Raw genomic sequence first — 17,834 nt, forward strand, 5'->3', positions numbered from 1 at the left:
GCTGGAGGAGAGGGGTGGTGTTAGGCGAAAGATAAAGAACCTTGATGAAGGAATACTCCGCTAAGATATCTTCCTCGAGACCAGGAGTGTGGCAGGGGCATTGTCCAACATCAGCAGGCATTTCAGAGGGAGGCACTTTTCTTCCAAGAATTTCTTCACTGTCGGGCCGAAACACAGATTTACCCACTCCGTGAACAAAAGCCTCATTATCCAGGCTTTTGCATTAGCCCTCCACATCACTGGAAGCTTCTCCTTAAGCATTTTGTGGGCCTTGGAGGCTCAAGGAGTCTCGGAATGATAGACAAGTAGGGGCTTCACCTTGCAATCCCCACTGGTGTTGGAACAAAGTGCGAGCGTAAGCCTGTCTTTCATAGGCTTATGCCCGGGTAGCTTCTTCTCTTCCTGCGTGATGTATGTCCGACGAGGCATTTTTTTTCCAAAAAAGGCCAGTCTCATCACAGTTGAACACTTGCTGAGAAATGTTTCCTTCCTTGATTATCATCTTGTCGAACGTCTTTGTAAAGGCTTCGGCCGCTTTTGTGTCCGAGCTGCCTGCCTCCCCATGCCACACCACCGAATGGATGCCAGTCCATTTATGGAATTTCTCGAACCACCCATGCGAAGCCTTGAAATCTGGGGTTGGCGTCGATGTCCCTTCTCCTCCGTCGTCTTGGCCTGGGCAATCAAATCGCTGAAAATAGCGCTGGCCTTGTGGGAGATTGCCGTCTCTGTTATCGTATTGCCAGCGATTTCTTTGTCTTTTATCCAGTCAAGAAGAAGCCTTTCCATTTCATCGTGCACGTGGGTCCTCTTGCTGAACAAAATAGTGATGCCCTTAGAAGATGTAGCTGCTTTGATGACATCCTTCTGCTTAAGGATGGTGCCTATCGTCGACAGATTTCGGCCATATTCCTTGACGATCACACTCAATCGCATACCAGCTTCATACTTCTTGATAATCTCCATCTTCGTCTCCAAAGAGAGCATCCTCTTCTTTCCGTGATTTCAAGTTTCTTGGGACCCATGACTACATATATACTGTACGCAATTATGTTATGTAGTACGTATACGTTTGTAGTAAAGTTCTCACATAACACGATAAAGTATACTACAATGAAATCACTAACGAATTTACGTTAATAAACGAAATTGTTAGAACGAACGAATATCGCGTGCTTACGATACCGACGATGCCGTGCAGTGGCCGAAGAAGCACGCCGCTATGTAGATGCATCATGGGAGGGATGCTGACCAATAGAAGAGAAGGAACTCATGGCGGTGACTAGCATCCGGAACCAATTTGAGAGCGGGAGGATGGTGGCGAGTCTACTCAGTTGGCGGCGCGCGAGTTTCAAAATTGTTATCGGTGGTCCGGGCGGATCTCGGACTTTACAGAAACAACCTTTCGTATCTTGAGCAATTTTCATATGTAGATTCGTAAAATTTTTCGTATTTGCTTTCGTACCTCGAGTTTTTCGTAAGTTGAGCCTTTCGTATCTTGAGGTACCACTGTATTTGAAAGTACTATTAATAAAAATATAGTACATATACTGTAAAAATTCTCTCTTCTCAGTAAGAGAGAGAGAGAGAGAGAAATTACATGAACACTTAATGGCAACAACACAACAGCTCCTCCCTCTCCTGTCACATTACTTTATATATTTGACAGTTTTAGTACCTGGAGTTAGAGAGAGAAGACTGGGATTTCCTTCATTCTTACATAATTTTTTACATTTATAAACTAAAATCTTAATAATTTGCTATAGTATTTTCTTTAATGAATTGATATTATTGCTGTTTACATTGATATCAATATTTGAAAATAGTAAATACTAATTTATTTATCATGCAAAAGACTTACATCTCTGAGAGAGAGAGAGAGAGAGAGAGAGAGAGGGAGAGAGAATTATTTTTTATTATGCGATATCATTTAACTTTATTGAAGTTACTAATACAGGCAGTCCCCGGGTTACGACGGGGGTTCTGTTCTTGAGACGCATTGTAACCCGAAAATTGTTGTAAGCCGGAACATCGTCAAAAATACTAAGAAAACCTTACTTTTAATGCTTTGGGTGCATTGAAAACTATGTAAACTGCATTCTTATTGCATTTTTCATCAAAAAAAAACCTTCAAATATTGAATATTTTGCATTTTTGGTGTCATATATCTTGTGCCAGATGAGCGTTGTAGGCGTCGTAACCCTGGAAATAATTTCTGATGAATATAATTGAAAAGCGCCTTAACCTCGGAATGTCATAAGCCGAACCCGTCGTAACCCAGGGACTGCCTGTACAGTATTAATCAATATTAATATCTGAAAATTAGTAAATTAGTTTTGTATCATAAAAATGTATTTCGTCATGAAAATAACATTAAAATACACTAATTAGTGATGATTTTTTTTTGGCAAACTCTGCGAATAGGTGAATTCCCCGCAAATAATTGGTAGATATGGTTCAGAGAGAAATCCGCAAATCCATGACTCCGCGAATCCAGAGAACACGAATATGGGGAGACCACTGTATGTATATATATATCTATATATATATATATATCTATATAATATATATATATATATATATATATATATATATATATATATATATATATATATATATACATACATACATATATTATATATATATATATATATATATATATATATATATATATATATATATATATATATATATAAGGGATTTTGACGAAGGAAAAATCTATTTCTGGGTGATTGGCTCGTGTCGCCCTATGAAAGGATCCTTAATATCATTCTTTCTAGGTAAAATTAATCTCAAAATTACCAGAGAAAAACAAAATTAAGAAAATGTCAGTAAAACTGACTCGCTCACTCTTAAAAAGAAGTGTCGGTATGGTAATAGGGGCGAGTGGGAACACTACCACGAGACATTCACCAATTAGAACTTCCAATCAGAATCCCCACAAGAGAGAGCTGATACCAACGGGCGATGCGGCCGCTACTACTACTACTAGAGGACGCCACGGACAGCAGCGCCCCTAGCGGACATCCTTAATCTAAAACATCTTGTCCTGCATGGGGGGGTAAACAATACAGGGTGGGTTTCATAGGGCGACACGAGCCAATCACCCAGAAATAGATTTTTCCTTCGTCAAAATCCCTTTCTGGGCTCAGCTCGTGTCGGCCTATGAAAGAGTACCAGAGAAACAGACAAGATGGGAAAAAAGGACAAATGAAAAGCAGTTGTAAAATGAGGGATATAATATAAGTAAATCAATTAGAGCATACAAACTAAGTACTTAAGCCTAACATATTCTAAACAGTAACATAAAAGAACGTTAGTAATGTAAAGTACTTAAAATTACAGTAAACATAGTAAATTATAATAATGCAGTGTAATATTAACAAAATAGATTTACTTAGAAAATTATTTACAAAAATATACAAACACATGTGTCCTACCCTAGCATAAAAAATAAGGGTAGGTACACTGAAGTACATTATCATACAAGTGTGAATGTCCCTAGCAAAAAAAATAAGGGACAATCCACTAGTATGATTTCAGCGGCTAAGGCTTGGATATCCGAGTAGCATGGCGATAGGGTGAGGCATGTTGGATGAGGTAGGTAGAAAGGAGACCTGGATCTGTACTATGACTACTATACAGTATCAGGAGAAACAATGTTTCCCGCTGCTACTGCTGAAAATTTTAAAGATTCCAAGGACTTTAGATAATGACGTTTAAAGACTGTCGGGGATTTCCATCCAGTATACTTTTTTAAGATCCTCAAAGTTCATATGTTGAAAGTAATTAATTGAGGGTGGCTACTCCCCTGATATCATGTGCTTTTGGGGAATGAATCAGGATTGGCTTGTTTAATGAAGTAAAGGATTTGTTGTCTAATACCTTTTACTGACAAAGTACCACCTTTTTCTCTCATGAAGAGAGAACCTGAGGATCTTGAGGATGTACGAGATAGAAAGGCTCTTAAAGTTGATACTGGGCAGAGAGAAGGGTCTTGGGGAAGTGGATGACTTTCCAAGGGGCCCACCTTGCAAGAGGATCCTCATTTTTAGCTAAAAAGCTACGATCCGGAGCAAGCAGAACTTCTCCTGAGGGGAGGAATTCCACATGACCCGCATCTCTGGATAGAGCCGACAGTTCTGAAATTCTAGCTCCTGAAGCTAGGCTTAATAAGAATAATGTCTTTCTAAGAAGCATTATGAATGTACAAGACGAGTTGTCAGTATCTGAAGCTAGTTTGAGGACATCATTTAAGAACCATGAAACTGCAGTAGGCCTTTGAGAAGGTCTAAGTCTAGCACAGGCTTTAGGAATAGACGTGAAATAAGATTCAGTCAGATCTATCTGAAAACCTAACTGAAAGATCTTCTTCAAAGCCGATTTATGAGTAGTAATAGTGCTAGCTGCTAAACCTTTTTCAAACAAGGATCTGAAAAAGGATATAGCTAGATTAACTGTCATGGTTGTAGTGTTTGATTCTTTCAGGAAGGATGCTAATTTTTTAACAGCTGAGTCATATTGTCTAATGGTTGACTCTCTCTTATCTGATTCTAGGAAGAGAATATTTTGTGGATCAATATTAGCATCTTTATTAGCCGCAAACTTCATGAAGTCCATAAAGTTAGGGTCTGAAGAATTCCTGAGGAAGCGAACACAGTCCTCATTTGTACTGATTGTGACAGCTTGGGATTGGGAATCCGTTGAGGTTGGAGACCCAATTCCAGAAGAAGAGGATACCAGTTGCTCTTGGGCCAGTCCGGTGCAATCAGAGCTACTATTCCTTTGAAAGTCCTCAGCTTGCTTAAGACTTTCAAGAGAAGATTCACTGGAGGAAAAACATAAATTTTTCTCCACTGATCCCAATCTAACGACAGGGCGTCCGTGGCATAAGCCAGAGGGTCCAGGTTGGGGGCCACATAGCAAGGGAGCTTGTGGTTCGCTGAGGCGAAGAGATCTACTTGGAGACCTGGGACTCTCCGCATATCCACTGGAATGACCCGTCGTCTAGGGACCATTCTGATTCCAGAGGAACTGACCGGGACAAAGCGTCTGCTATCACATTTCTTACCCCCGCCAGGTGAGTGGCGGACAGATGCCATTTGTGTTTGTTTGCTAGGGCAAAGATGGCTACCATGACATGTTCACAGCTTGGATTTGGACCCTCCCCTGTTGATGCAATGAACTACCACTGCACTGTCCAAAACTAGCCTTAGATGAGACTTTTTCGGGGAAGCAGTCTCTTCAAGGTAAGAAATACTGCCATTGCTTCCAGAAACGTTTATGTGGAGCTGGCGAAATTGAACTGACCAAGTCCCCTGAACCTGTTTGAACTGAGAATATCCCCCCCACCCGGACAGGGAGGCATCCGTGTGAATGGTTAACACTGGAAGGGGATATTGAAGGGGTACCTGCTTGGCTAAGTTCTTTACTTTTGACGCCATGGACGGAGTTGATTGCGAAGGATCTGTGGAATTACTGACAACTTGTCTCGAGATTTGGTGTTTGCTCTCGATCGCCAAACTCGATTTATATCTTTTAGCCTTGCTTTCAGGAGGATATCTGTTACCGAAGCAAACTGAAGGGACCCTAGGATTCTTTCCTGGTTTCTCCTTGATGTTTGTTTGCATTTGAGAAATTGCCTGACAGATTTTGCTATTTCCTTCCGTTTGGCCACTGGAATTGACAGATTGTGGGAAGACAAATCCCATTGGATCCCATTGGCAGAGAGAAGGGTCTTGGGGAAGTGGGATGACTTTCCAAGGGGCCCACCTTGCAAGAGGATCCTCATTTTTAGCTAAAAAGCTACGATCCGGAGCAAGCAGAACTTCTCCTGAGGGGAGGAATTCCACATGACCCGCATCTCTGGATAGAGCCGACAGTTCTGAAATTCTAGCTCCTGAAGCTAGGCTTAATAAGAATAATGTCTTTCTAAGAAGCATTATGAATGTACAAGACGAGTTGTCAGTATCTGAAGCTAGTTTGAGGACATCATTTAAGAACCATGAAACTGCAGTAGGCCTTTGAGAAGGTCTAAGTCTAGCACAGGCTTTAGGAATAGACGTGAAATAAGATTCAGTCAGATCTATCTGAAAACCTAACTGAAAGATCTTCTTCAAAGCCGATTTATGAGTAGTAATAGTGCTAGCTGCTAAACCTTTTTCAAACAAGGATCTGAAAAAGGATATAGCTAGATTAACTGTCATGGTTGTAGTGTTTGATTCTTTCAGGAAGGATGCTAATTTTTTAACAGCTGAGTCATATTGTCTAATGGTTGACTCTCTCTTATCTGATTCTAGGAAGAGAATATTTTGTGGATCAATATTAGCATCTTTATTAGCCGCAAACTTTCATGAAGTCCATAAAGTTAGGGTCTGAAGAATTCCTGAGGAAGCGAACACAGTCCTCATTTGTACTGATTGTGACAGCTTGGGATTGGGAATCCGTTGAGGTTGGAGACCCAATTCCAGAAGAAGAGGATACCAGTTGCTCTTGGGCCAGTCCGGTGCAATCAGAGCTACTATTCCTTTGAAAGTCCTCAGCTTGCTTAAGGACTTTCAAGAGAAGATTCACTGGAGGAAAAACATAATTTTTCTCCACTGATCCCAATCTAACGACAGGCGTCCGTGGCATAAGCCAGAGGGTCCAGGTTTGGGGGCCACATAGCAAGGGAGCTTGTGGTTCGCTTGTGAGGCGAAGAGATCTACTTGGAGACCTGGGACTCTCCGGCATATCCACTGGAATGACCCGTCGTCTAGGGACCATTCTGATTCCAGAGGAACTGACCGGGACAAAGCGTCTGCTATCACATTTCTTACCCCCGCCAGGTGAGTGGCGGACAGATGCCATTTGTGTTTGTTTGCTAGGGCAAAGATGGCTACCATGACATGGTTCACATGCTTGGATTTGGACACTCCCCTGTTGAGCAATGAACTACCACTGCACTGTCCAAAACTAGCCTTAGATGAGACTTTTTCGGGGGAAGCAGTCTCTTCAGGTAAGAAATACTGCCATTGCTTCCAGAACGTTTATGTGGAGCTGGCGAAATTGAACTGACCAAGTCCCCTGAACCTGTTGAACTGAGAATATCCCCCCCACCCGGACAGGGAGGCATCCGTGTGAATGGTTAACACTGGAAGGGGATATTGAAGGGGTACCTGCTTGGCTAAGTTTCTTTACTTTTGACCATGGACGGAGTTGATTGCGAAGGATCTGTGGAATTACTGACAAACTTGTCTCGAGATTTGGGTGTTTTGCTCTCGATCGCCAAACTCGATTTATATCTTTTAGCCTTGCTTTCAGGAGGATATCTGTTACCGAAGCAAACTGAAGGGACCCTAGGATTCTTTCCTGGTTTCTCCTTGATGTTTGTTTGCATTTGAGAAATTGCCTGACAGATTTTGCTATTTCCTTCCGTTTGGCCACTGGAATTGACAGATTGTGGGAAGACAAAATCCCATTGGATTCCCAGCCACTGAAAACGAGACTCCGGGTAAGTCTGGATTTCGTTTTGTTTATCTGGAACCCCAGATGTTCCAGAAAGTGAACTACCTTTTTGGTGGCTTTGAGACATTCCTCGACAGTTGGTGCCCAGATCAACCAATCGTCGAGGTATGCTGCTACCATGATTCCCTGAGTTCTCAATTGCTGCACAACCACTTCTGCTATTTTCGTGAATACCCTGGGGCTACATTCAGACCGAAGGGCATCACTTTGAATGAGAATGTCTGATTTCCTAGCCTGAATCCTAGGAATGGTCAGAAGTGTCTGGCTAGTAGGGATATTGATAGTATGCGTCTGTAAGATCGATGGAGCATGTGACGGCTCCACTGACGGAAAAGTAAGGTCCTTACTTGCGAGAGGGTTAAGCATCTTGAACTTGTCGCAACGAATGAAAGAGTTTAAGCTTTGACAAGTCTAAGATTACCCTTCTTTTTGTTGAGCCTTTCTTTGGCACGCTGAATAAGCGACCTTGAAATTTTAGATGCTTGACTCTCGCAATAGCTCCTTTCTGAAGGAGTTCCTCCGCGTAATCTGTCAATTCCTTTGATGGTATTTGGCGGAATGATTTGATTGGAGGAGGATCTTTGATCCAACTCCAACCCAACCCTTTGGACACTATGCTCTGTGCCCAATTGCTGAACCCCCACCTGTGACGGAAGAGGAACAGCCTCCCTCCTACCTGGGGAGCCTCATTGTTGATGGGCGGGTTGACCACCACGCCCTCCTCTGAACTGCCTGCTCCTTGTCGCCCTTCCTGCGCCACGCTGGCGAAAGTAGCCTCTCGCCCTACCTCTCGGTTGCTTGTTAAAGGGAGGGTAGCCCTGACCTTCATACGTAGGGTGAAGGAACCGGCGAGAGTGCGTAGGAGGTCGACGGTTGTGATTGAGGAGACAGCAGGAGGATGGGCTGGTTCTGTTTAGAACTAGCAGGTTGTCCCTGTTGGGTAACCGGGACGGCCTGAACAAATTGCTGCGGTTGCTGGTGTTTCTGGTAAGGCTGGAACCTTTTACCAGACTTCTTTGGTTTCTTACCAGCAGTGGGGACGGATTCTTGCTTCCTCTTGGATGAAATACCTCACCTAGCTCTAAGGCTCTGGTTGAGCCTAGCAGCCTCGTGGTGTACTTCATTTACAGCGGACTCTGGGAAGAGATCCGCCCCCCACATGCTAGAAGCCAGGAGTCTATTAGGCTCGTGCCTAATAGTGCACTCCTGCAGAACGTGCTTTCGGCAATTCCTCCTAGCTTGGAAGAAGTCGAAAGCATCCGTCTGAACCGTCTGAAGCTGGGATTTGGCCAAGATCTTAAACAGAGGTTCCGTAGCATATGAGAGAGCAGCCATTTCCGTTATTATCAGTGAATTGAGGGACCTGCCAAACCTAGTTCGCGCGTCGAACTCCGCCTGAATCAAGGAATCAGGCAGCCTGGAAGCTTCTCTCCGAACTGGTCCATGGCGCAGTCCGGCTTGAGCTTGCCAAGCGTGTAACGTGGGCTGGCAAGTTCTCCCACAATTCTCCAAAAGCTGGAAGAGCGGAGAAGTAGACTCCGACTCCCTTAGCTGTGGCATGGGCTCATCCTTGAGGCTGCCTGAAGAGTCCTCTCTACTATTTTCGTGGCGAACGGAAGAGAAGCCTCCTCTTCCGTCGCAAAATAGTGAAGGACTCCTATAGGCCTGGAGCTTGGTGTTTGTGCACTCCCAGTCCTCAAGGCAGTGAACCCATTCCCGTTGGGCATGATCCCTACTGTAGAGGACATCCTCTCTAGAGATCTTGTCTTCCCTAGTAAGAGCCGCTACGGTCAGCCTAGCATAGCCGATGAAAGGCTGCGTCAGACCCGGAGGATAAAACTCGAAGTCCTCAATCCTTCGAGTTCCACACTCCGGGATAGAGATCATACCATCCTTAAATGGAGCGTAGGCGGCTACTCTCCATGGGTTTCTCCATAGAAGAAAGCTGGCAGAGAGTCGTATGGCGGGAGCTGGAAAATACCAGCACTTGGCACTGGGGAGACTGGAAGGGGGACCTGAGAGAGCCCAGCTACTCGGTCCTCATTCTCTCTAACCCTGTTAGAGAGATCTTGGATGGACTGGCCTGATTGAGACAGAGTGCTCGACAGTTGTGCGAACATCTGCTCAAATTTCGTCCCCAGGGCGGAGACTTGCGAGCCAACCATCTCGCCCACCTGTTGCATCACCACTGCTGAGAAAGCAGTGGGATCAAAGGTGCTGGGTCCCGCTCCTCCACGGCGTTACCGGAGTGGATGCGGTGGAGGCCGGAGAAGGCATTGGCTCGGCGGGAGCGCGAGCCTTCTCCTTAGAAGCCTTGCTTCTAGAGCTCTTCGAGTAAGAAGAGCTCGGCTTGGCCTTCACCGCGTCAGCGTAAGAAGTCGAAGACTTCTTAGCCGAAGAAGACGAAGATGACTTCTTAGAAGTCGTCTTAGTTAGAGTCTTCGGTTCTCTCTGTCCCTTCACCTTTGGGGGTACAGAGAGAGCGGGTAGGGATCTCAGATCCCACAAAGCCTTGGAAAGAAGCGCTTGACGAAGGGACAGGAGAAGATCCAGGAACGCCCAAGGAAAGACCTTGGGCGCCCGACACACCTACCTCAACCAACAAATCCTCTGCCCCTACCGCCATAGGCTCGATGTTGAGGTCCAGGGTAGCGACGTCCGGGACCGACTCCTGTGAGGCTACGACCCCGAAAGATTGCTGTAGATCTTGCTGGATGGAGGCTATGAGAGGGGCTGCGGACAAGGGGTCAACATACCCTGTTGACTTGCCCGCAGGGAAGATCTGGACGGCCAGCTTCTTGTCAAGGATGTACGGCTGGCCTTTGGCGGCGTTCTTCCCGAAGCCGCCCACCCACGCTTTCAGGGTAGCAAGGGCGACCTCCCTCACACCAGTAGCCTGAAAGAAAAGGCGAGATGAGCTTCTAATGGCGGAACGGGGTTAACAAACTTATGTCTAAGAGTTGTTAGTAAATTGATAAAGAAGCCTATAATTGACTTACCCCCTCCACCAGCTGACTGACTAGGTCGTAGCAGATGGCGCAGGCCTTCCGGGTGCCAGACGAGGGTCATATCGTTGAACTGACGTGGCACATGGAGCGTGAGACCTGCACTCATCGTGGCCGCAGGGGTCGTACAACGTCGCGTTGCATCCCAGGACCTGACAGTTGGTAGCCTGTAAGTGGAAAGATACATGAGTATCAGGAGAACACTTACAGCCTAACAGTTGCTCCGCTGGTGCCGGAGCGAGAAAGTTAGATTAAACCAGAGCCCCGCCATAATACGTGTGGTAACAAGGTTGGTTGGTTGTCCTAGGCTATTGCTCCGCTGGCGGCGGAGACAAGAGATAGAATCCAACCAGGAGTGGTGGTAAAAGGAAACCACGACGAATAATGGCGGGGATGGTAAACATATGAATAATAAAAATTAAAACAAATCATCGTAAAATTAGGGTATATCCTTAAAATAACAATAATATCAAACCTTTCTCCACCCGTCTACTAGAAGAGTGCCCGGGTAAGAAGCAGCTCCCTTCGGTAGCGGGGGAGAGATGTAAGGATATAGTAGGCAAGCAACCGACCACTAGTAGTGACCACCCCGCCCGCTGGCGGAGCCAGTAATCTATAACCAAAGGTGCCCCGGCTGCGACGGAAGGCTCCGTTCGTTATAGAAAGGGAAGGTGGCTGAGCAACTGGGAAGGGGGGGAGGGTCTCGGCGTAACACGGCGGGAGAGAGAGAGGGGGGGGTTGGCCTACTCCTCCCCGTCTCAACAACTACCGCTCGGAGACTCGGTACCCTATGAGTGGTCGCCCTATACCCCCCTGCTGGGAGGAACCCCTGGCCACCTCAGAGAGAGAGGGAGGAAGGCAACTGAGGTTGTCATGACAACCAAGGGATCCCCCAGCGCCTCCCTATACCTGGTAGGGAGGGAAGGGGAAGGGTAAGGTGCGATGGAACACGTGACCGCAAGTGGCCTAAGCCGCGAGCAACACAACCGTGGGAGGGCCACGTGAACCAGGCTGTACCAATACATGGGACATGCACCTAGGCTAGCCTAACACCCTAAATAGAATAAAATTACATCGTAAAGATGGAAAAGACACTTTTAGTAGAAGAAAAAGAAGCCCAGGAGGAGGCAAACTGTTCCGAGGAACAGAAGCCTACTCGGAGCCAGCGATAGCCGATGAAGAGCAAGAGCCAGGATGCTGGGCTGGAACAATAATAATAGCCCTAAATACCAAACTAAGAGAAATGGAAAAGGGCTAATCTAGCTAAAACTCGATGTAAAAAACGATGAATGTAATATAGTAAGCCCATAAGTATAAGAAGTCCCAGTATGGAGGACCGGGAATTCTTAACGAGGCAGCATGGCGCCGCCACGAGACAACCGGGAAACCGTATATGACCTATTAGAAGGAAAATACTGGTTCCCGGAAGACAAAAATACAGTAAAACATTACTTATGAGGCACTTAACTTAGCCGTTGCGATGGCAGAGCGTTCCATAACGATGGTGATAAGAAATCCCGTAAATAGGCACAAGCACAGAGAAAATGCGTCTGAACGCTAGCGCTAATGATTAAGGATGACCGCTAGGGGCGCTGCTGTCCGTGGCGTCCTCTAGTAGTAGTAGTAGCGGCCGCATCGCCCGTTGGTATCAGCTCTCTCTTGTGGGGATTCTGATTGGAAGTTCTAATTGGTGAATGTCTCGTGGTAGTGTTCCCACTCGCCCCTATTACCATACCGACACTTCTTTTTAAGAGTGAGCGAGTCAGTTTTACTGACATTTTCTTAATTTTGTTTTTCTCTGGTAATTTTAGATTAATTTTACCTAGAAAGAATGATATTAAGGATCCTTTCATAGGCCGACACGAGCTGAGCCCAGAAATATATATATATATGCACATACATACATACATACATGCTGTATGCATGTATTTGTTGTATAGAATATTGATTATCTCTAATAGATTTCCATTGTCTTTTATAAGATTAAAGAAAAAGATTATGGCAACTAGCTAGATACAAACCTTATCTATTTTCAGATTGCCGTGTCAGATTCAACTCGTGAGTCGTTCACTGAGAAGGAGTTGATGGAGATGGTAAGAAATGTAGCTTTGTAGTTTAGAAAGACCTAGGTGTATTCCATTTAACTGACAATATGCATCTGTGATGTATTTCTGTGACAGTTCCTAGATGTAATATCCTGTAAATTGGTAAGATGAAGTTTATTTTGTCCTGTAAATCACAATAAGAAATAAAAATATCTCATACAGGCCTTGAAGAGTATCCCTTCTAATAAACTGTCAGGCTGCAAGTCTGCTCTTGGGCAATGTCGACACTATCCTGAGAAGTGATAGCACCACAATTTGTATATAAAACAGGTTTTGATGTAGGAAAAACCTATTTTTCGAAGCATCTGCGAGTCCTCTAAGGAGTTACACCCACATGGTTGCCCCCAGACCAACCAGTTACAAAGAATTCTCCTAAAGGTGGACTCAGCCAGAATGGTATTGCTTTTTGGCACAGTGATAGAATATAAATGACTTAGGACAGGAGGGCTCTTCTCCTGTCGTACAAAGACTGTGCCTAAGTCTACATCTTCCTTGCACAGATGAGACAACAGCTTGTTTCAGCCATCTCATTACACTCTGGTCTGTCCTTATATAAATGAAAATCTTAAAGTCTGTAGATTGGTATTGGTTCATGAAGCATTACCAATCATATAGATTTTTAAAGATTTTTATTTATATAAGGACAGACCAGAGTATGATGGAGATGGCCTAAACAAGCTGTAGCCACATCTGTGTAAGGGAGATGTAGACATTAGGTACATAGTCTTTGAAGGATAGGAGAAGAGCCGTCCTGTCCTGAATCATTTATATTCTATCACTGTGCCAACAAGCTCTACTATTCTGGCTGAGACCAACCATAGGAGAATTCTTTGTAACTGATTGGTCTGGGGGCGACCATATGGGTGTAACTCCTTTTAGGACTCACAGCTGCTTCCAAAAATAGGTTTTTCCTACATCTAAGCCTGTTTTATAATATACAAATTGAGGTGCTATCACCTCTCAGGATAGTGTCGATGTCCAAATAGCTGAATGCAGATAAATGAGAGATTACTGCACAAGAGCAAAATCTCTCTTGCCTTGTGAGAGTCAAAATTTGTGGAATCAGTGCTCTGGTTGACATTTTTTATAAGAACTTCTCAACTAATACTTTACTTACTGTATTGCATATATTGTCTGTTAAATATAAGATATATTTTTGTAAATTATGCAGTTTTTTGTCTGCACTTTCTGAATGCAGTTTTTGAGATTAATATTATTGATATTACGTAGCTTACTCAGACAACAAAGCCAAACTACTCAAAAGGCTGGCCACATGTATTGAGATTTTTTATACAATTTTGATATAATTTATCATGGATCTGTTATTAGAGGGAGTCAGTATTGATCCTTGATGGGTACCAACTTTTGTATCAGTGAAATTATAATAGAAGAGAATGGATTAGTATATTAATGCATCGAAATATTAAAATATTATGTAATTACTTTGTATATAATGCTCAAATCTGACTTTTTCAGAAAGAACGCATGTCAAATGAAGCAAATAGAGTAGTTAGAGATCGCTATCGAAGTCTTCTCATTGACCAGCAAGAAAAAGTTGACAGGGCTGGTGAACCAGGTGTGCCTGTCGAAGAACTAAAGACCATGGTGTGCTTGGCTAATGAAGAAGTAAATAAAGGTAAGCTTTCACTAAATGGAATTTGTATTGGTGTATATCAATGGAAAAAGAAATGTCATTGATTAAGCATTGTCCCTGCAATTGAAGTTTATATAAAAAATGTATGAGACTTGAAGGGAGTTAACCTTCAATTGACAGATGCCATCATATGAGTACTAATGATAACAGGTTTTAAGTGATGGGTGGATTCACTCCTGGTGAGCATCAATATTACGCACCAATCAATTTGACTAGATCGAGTGGCAGAGTTTCCATTACTTAAGTGTGCAATAAATGGCTCTTGGCAACTGAAGTGTTAGCTCCCTTTAGCCAAATGGACGTCTCATGGGGTTAGTCGTGTTCTGGACTTAGGGGGAATGTCATTCTCCTCTTTCTTCCATGATGCCTTTTTATGTACGATTTTTGGTCTACTATATAAAACAGTACCTTACTAATGTGAAACTTTATAGTAAGGCTATCACCTATTATAGGTGATTAATTCCTTTTAAGGGTGTGAGCATGATAGCCTAGAATATTAAGACAATACTTAAGTAAACAGGCTTTATAAAAAGGAAAATGTCTGTAACTTTTTATCTAATCTTAAGGTCTTTGGTGTAAACTTAGGCTACTGTCTAGGCCCATAGCCTAATAGGATGTCTTTAAATCTTACCTTAATTCTGGTGACCACCTAATCCAGCTTATTTTTGTTCACTCTTAAAGCTATATGATCCTAGGTTATAGGCTGCAGACAATATTTACTACAGTTTAGCTAACATATTCTCACTGAATCAATGAAGATTGTAGGCTACTGTCTGGTAGCTATTGCCGACATCGTTATCTGAATGGATTATCTTTTATATTAATATGATTATGGAACATTTCTTCAGATAAAACTTCTAAATAGAATGATAAATTCTTCAAAACAGTTTTCGCTTCTACAAATAGCTAACGATCACAAAATGTAAGGAGTACCGACATGTATTGGTGAAAAAGCAGATTTAAGGCTTATCAAGCTTAATAGAATTGTTCCATGATCTAAACCAAAAAACTTTTAACTGGAACTTGAAATTATGCTCTTAACTTTCAACTTAGATATTTCCGTGAACTTGGGTAAGGAAATCTATAAGCAAAGAATGAAACTCTCGGAGCTAACAATCCTTAATTGTTAGCATAAACGAGTACTGGTGAAAAATGACAATATAATCACACACAATATGATCTTTGTTCCACATCGTAAGCTAAGAAATTTTTAAATGTATCTTAACCCTCTTGTGATCTGATCGCGCGTAGCGTGTCAATAAATTTTTTTTACGCAAGTGCACCTGCGTGTTGTGTGCGAGTTATTTTCAGGAAAAATTCACGAAGAAAAACCATGTCAATCAAAGAAAACGTAGTTGACACCATGGGGTCAACAGATGATGAATCACAAAGAAAACGCAAACCCAACACCACTAGCTTACTTAGCAACGATACAAAACGTCAATATAAGTAAGTTGGAAAATCTGAAAATTGCACTCCGTTAAAAAATAGCATTTTTCCTTAGCAAATACATTTATAGCAAAATTATTACTTCCACGTGAAAAATCAAACATTTCTACATAATTTAGGTATGAAACAAACTCCCCAAACCTAATTACAGTGGTCCCTCCGTATTTGCGGGGATGCATACCTGGTTTTTTTAATAGTTTTATCACAAAAAGTGCATTTTATGATGAAATTGATAAAAAAAAAAAAAAAAACCCAGGAATTTGTGGATATTTCTCAAAAATAGGCGAATTTTCCGCAAATAATGCAGGGAAACATTCCAGAGAGAAATCCGCGAATGTACAAGCCCGCGAATCCAGAGAACGCGAATACGGGTGGTCCAATGTATTATATTTTTCATGATTATTTCCAAAAAATATTTACGATTTTTCTTAAAAATTTCACATTCATCACATTGTTTTTATTATTTCTAAGCCTCATTAAGGTGTTCTGATTGCTTTAGGAAATAATTAAATCATTTGCCGACATAGTTACACTAACCAGAAGTGTATGTATATCAGTTATAGTTCTGACGTACCGAATTTTACCAAAAAACATTTCCATGAGCGTGTTCTTTTCAGCCTGGAGGAAAAGTCGTGTACCTTACATCCTTATATTTTTGGCCTGTGCGCAAGAGGGTTAAAATTGTAAACCTAGCTTTCAACTTATATGCCTCTGTGAACTTCGGTAATGAAATTAATAAGCGATCATAAATTGTAAGAAATGTCAACATGTGCTGGCGAAGTAAGCCGATTACAGCTTTTCACACACAGTAAATCATTGCTCCACAATCTAAACTAAAAAAAATTTTAACTGAAACTTAAAATTATGCACTTAGCTGAATCAACAAGTGAAGAATGGATTCCTCTGAGTTCTGGTTTCTTGACCGGTTACTGATGGTATCGGTTACCGGCATTTCGTTTTTATGGCACTTGTCCAACATATTCATAACTGGGGTTTACCCTCCTTAGGGTTTATAGCACTGTTGTCTGGTTAACAGTGGCTTAGCTTTAGTGTTGAGGACCCCCCCTCATAAAATACAAAAATAACGAATATATGCATCTTTTCCTTAGCCCTTTTAAAAAGTTATGGTTTACTTCCCTTTATCCAGTAATACTGTATGTAGTCTCATATCACTATTGAATTATAGAATACAAAGAAAGCGACCAAAGTTTTGGTTTGAAAAAATCAGCTGAGGGCAGAGGTAAGTTTATTTACCCATATTCAACTTAATGTATAGCGATTTTCTTGCTTCTATATAGCATTAATTAATCTCTAGAAACTCTATATGGGACAAGGTTATTTTTCGTTATATGTTAAAGTCATAATATGACTTTATTACGTCTTATTGCGAACAAGATGTAGTTATTTTTTTTTAATAAATGGTGCCATTGTCTGGTTATTGGTGGCTTACCTAAGCCCCGACAGACCCTCAAAAAATACACAATGTGCATCTTTTCCTTAGCTCTTCTAAAAAGTTATGCTTTTACTTTAGTGTATCCAATGAACCAAAACTTAGTGATTTATGGGTGCCATAATGGGCTGATAACCGGTTACAGGCAGTCTCCGGGTTACGACGGGCTTGGCTTACGACGTTCCGAGGTTAAGGCGCTTCTCAATTATATTCATCAGAAATTATTTCCAGGGTTACGACACTTACAACGCTCATCTGGCAAAAGAAATATGACACCAAAAATGCAAAATAATCAATATTTGAAGGTTTTTTTTATGAAAAATGCAATAAGAATGCAGTTTACATAGTTTTCAATGCACTCAAAGCATTAAAGGTAAGGTTTTCTTAGGATTTTTGACGATGTTCCGGCTTACGACTATTTTTGGGTTACAACGCGTCTCAAGAACGGAACCCCCGTCATAACCTGGGAACTGCCTGTATTGGCACCATAAGCACCCATATGGCACCAATAACTGGAACTCGTCCCATTATGGCGCCACAAATTGCCGATTTTATGGGGCTAGACAAATGCCATAAAACCGGATCGCCGATAACCGAGTCCACCAATAACTGGGGACTGCCTTAATATTATTTTATAAAATACAAACAAAATGATCAATTGTGTG

At 42.4% G+C, this 17,834-nt stretch overlaps 1 protein-coding gene across 4 annotated transcripts in view; it reads left to right on the forward strand.

Annotated features, from left to right (window-relative positions):
* Nucleotides 1-17,834, forward strand: part of LOC135204066 (non-structural maintenance of chromosomes element 4 homolog A-like) — a 111,499-nt gene that overhangs the window by 32,292 nt on the left and 61,373 nt on the right. For all 4 annotated transcript variants that reach the window (XM_064234041.1, XM_064234042.1, XM_064234043.1 and 1 more), the window contains 2 exons: nt 12,548-12,604; nt 14,093-14,252. In XM_064234041.1, coding sequence (XP_064090111.1) covers nt 12,548-12,604; nt 14,093-14,252 — 217 coding nt within the window. The remainder of the gene's footprint in view (nt 1-12,547; nt 12,605-14,092; nt 14,253-17,834) is intronic.

The sequence above is a fragment of the Macrobrachium nipponense genome, chromosome 44 (assembly GCF_015104395.2).
Source record: "Macrobrachium nipponense isolate FS-2020 chromosome 44, ASM1510439v2, whole genome shotgun sequence".
Lineage (NCBI taxonomy): Eukaryota > Metazoa > Arthropoda > Malacostraca > Decapoda > Palaemonidae > Macrobrachium > Macrobrachium nipponense.